This window comes from Mus caroli, chromosome 18 (genome assembly GCF_900094665.2).
Source record: "Mus caroli chromosome 18, CAROLI_EIJ_v1.1, whole genome shotgun sequence".
Classification (NCBI taxonomy): Eukaryota; Metazoa; Chordata; class Mammalia; order Rodentia; family Muridae; genus Mus; species Mus caroli.
Genome location: NC_034587.1, coordinates 9,135,361 through 9,137,044, shown reverse-complemented (window position 1 = coordinate 9,137,044; position 1,684 = coordinate 9,135,361). Strand labels below are relative to the sequence as shown.

Below are 1,684 nucleotides of genomic sequence, written 5' to 3'. Positions count from 1 at the left end.
AAAAAAAAAAAAAAGAAATGAAATGAGGTCATCCCTGCAAAGCAAACTGCAAGGAGCTGGCTTAATACAGCCAGACGGTTTTGCCTCTCTCCTAAGGACCCAGAGACAGTGTTTCTCAGGATGATCTCATTATAATGCAAGAGTTCTCTGCAGAGGGTGTTTCTGTTCTACCATTTTTGGACAAAGGATATATGAAGAAGCAGCATGATGCCCAACTGAACATGCTCAAGACTGTGCCTCCTCTCCTGGGATGGGAATATTGTGACATGAATGTACCTTTGTTTCCCCAGTGAAAGGCCCATTATTTCTTAGTTTGAGGAGAAAACTTGGAGAATGGGACTCAGTGTTCTTATTAGACACAAGTAACATACCTTCCTTGCCCCATTGTCCCCTAGTTGGGCTTACTAGCATTTCACACCCAGAGTGAACTTACTATGTCCAATTACAGCTCCATTTCTTCAGAGACTGCAAAAATTATCAAATTTTTATCAAGATACAAAAAAAAAACATTGAATAGACAATCACTTTGTCATATTTTCAATGTATGTGTGTATATGTTTGTGTATGTATGAGTATGTGTGAGCATGTGTGAGCATGTAGACCTCAGAGGTCAAACATCATGTGGCTTCCTCTATTGCTCTCCACCATGGTTTTTGAGTTAGCTTTCTCACTGAACATAGAGCTCACCAATTCACCTGGTGTTACCTCCTTCCAGCCTAGCAAGGCTGGCTGTGACCATCCGCTTAAGAGGAACCACCTGCTGTGCTGCTCCTTTGATGTGCCACTACCTGCCTGAGGCCCAACCTGCCTGAGGCCTAACCGGTTCTCTTCCAAGAACTCTCTGGAGTTAGCACCGAACTGTTATCTTCAAGAGTTCCAACTAAAAGGTTGATCTGTCTACTTCAAAAGAACTTTACATGCCTAGAGATGGGCCTCCCCTCTTCTTTATAAAGCGCGTTTGCTGGCATTAAAATTGAACCTTGATCAGAATGACTGTCTTGGTTACGTCTCTCTCTTGCGCTACCTAGCTCCCTCTTCTCTTCCAGATTCCAAAATGCCTTCCCAGAACAGAACCCAGACATGTGAACCGCCCAGAACAGAACCCAGACATGTGAACCGCTGGACGGACACAACAACCTGGATGGGCTAGCCAGTGCATTTCAAGGCTGTTTTCTCTTCAGTGCTGGACTGCAGATGGTGTTACCATGCCCTGCTTTTTACATGAGTGCTAGGAACCCGAATTCTGATCCCCATGCTTGTGTATGACTGTACAACCCTATGAACTTAGCCACCTTTCTGGCACTGGCTTTGTCATTTTGGTTCCAATCACCTGGTGCCTGATGACCCTGTGGTGCCACTTCATACAGGTACCAACCACCAGAGACTGGTGATGGCCTTTTTCCCTTCCCCATGACTCCCTCTACGTGGTGCATGGAGAAGTAAAACCCAAGGTAAGGCTCTGAAACTTACCTGATTGACATTGAAACTCCGGGCCTTGTTAAATCCCTTGGGACTTTTAAACAACATAAGAAAAGGTGGCTTGTTTAAACTGCAGCCTCCTAGGAATGCATCCCTCTTAGTAGACTTGCTGGCCATATCCAGGACTTCTGGACTCTGTGACATCCTAGAATGAGGGCAGAAAAAAGCTATGACACTCTCACTGTCAGGATTCCTACAGGAACAC

General features: G+C 45.1%; 1 protein-coding gene across 1 annotated transcript in view; it reads right to left on the bottom strand.

The window, feature by feature from the left end:
- Lama3 (laminin subunit alpha 3) overlaps window positions 1-1,684 on the bottom strand; it is a 129,562-nt gene that overhangs the window by 20,746 nt on the left and 107,132 nt on the right. The window contains 1 exon segment of the mRNA XM_029472159.1: window positions 1,471-1,624. Within this exon segment, the coding sequence (XP_029328019.1) occupies window positions 1,471-1,624 (154 nt within the window).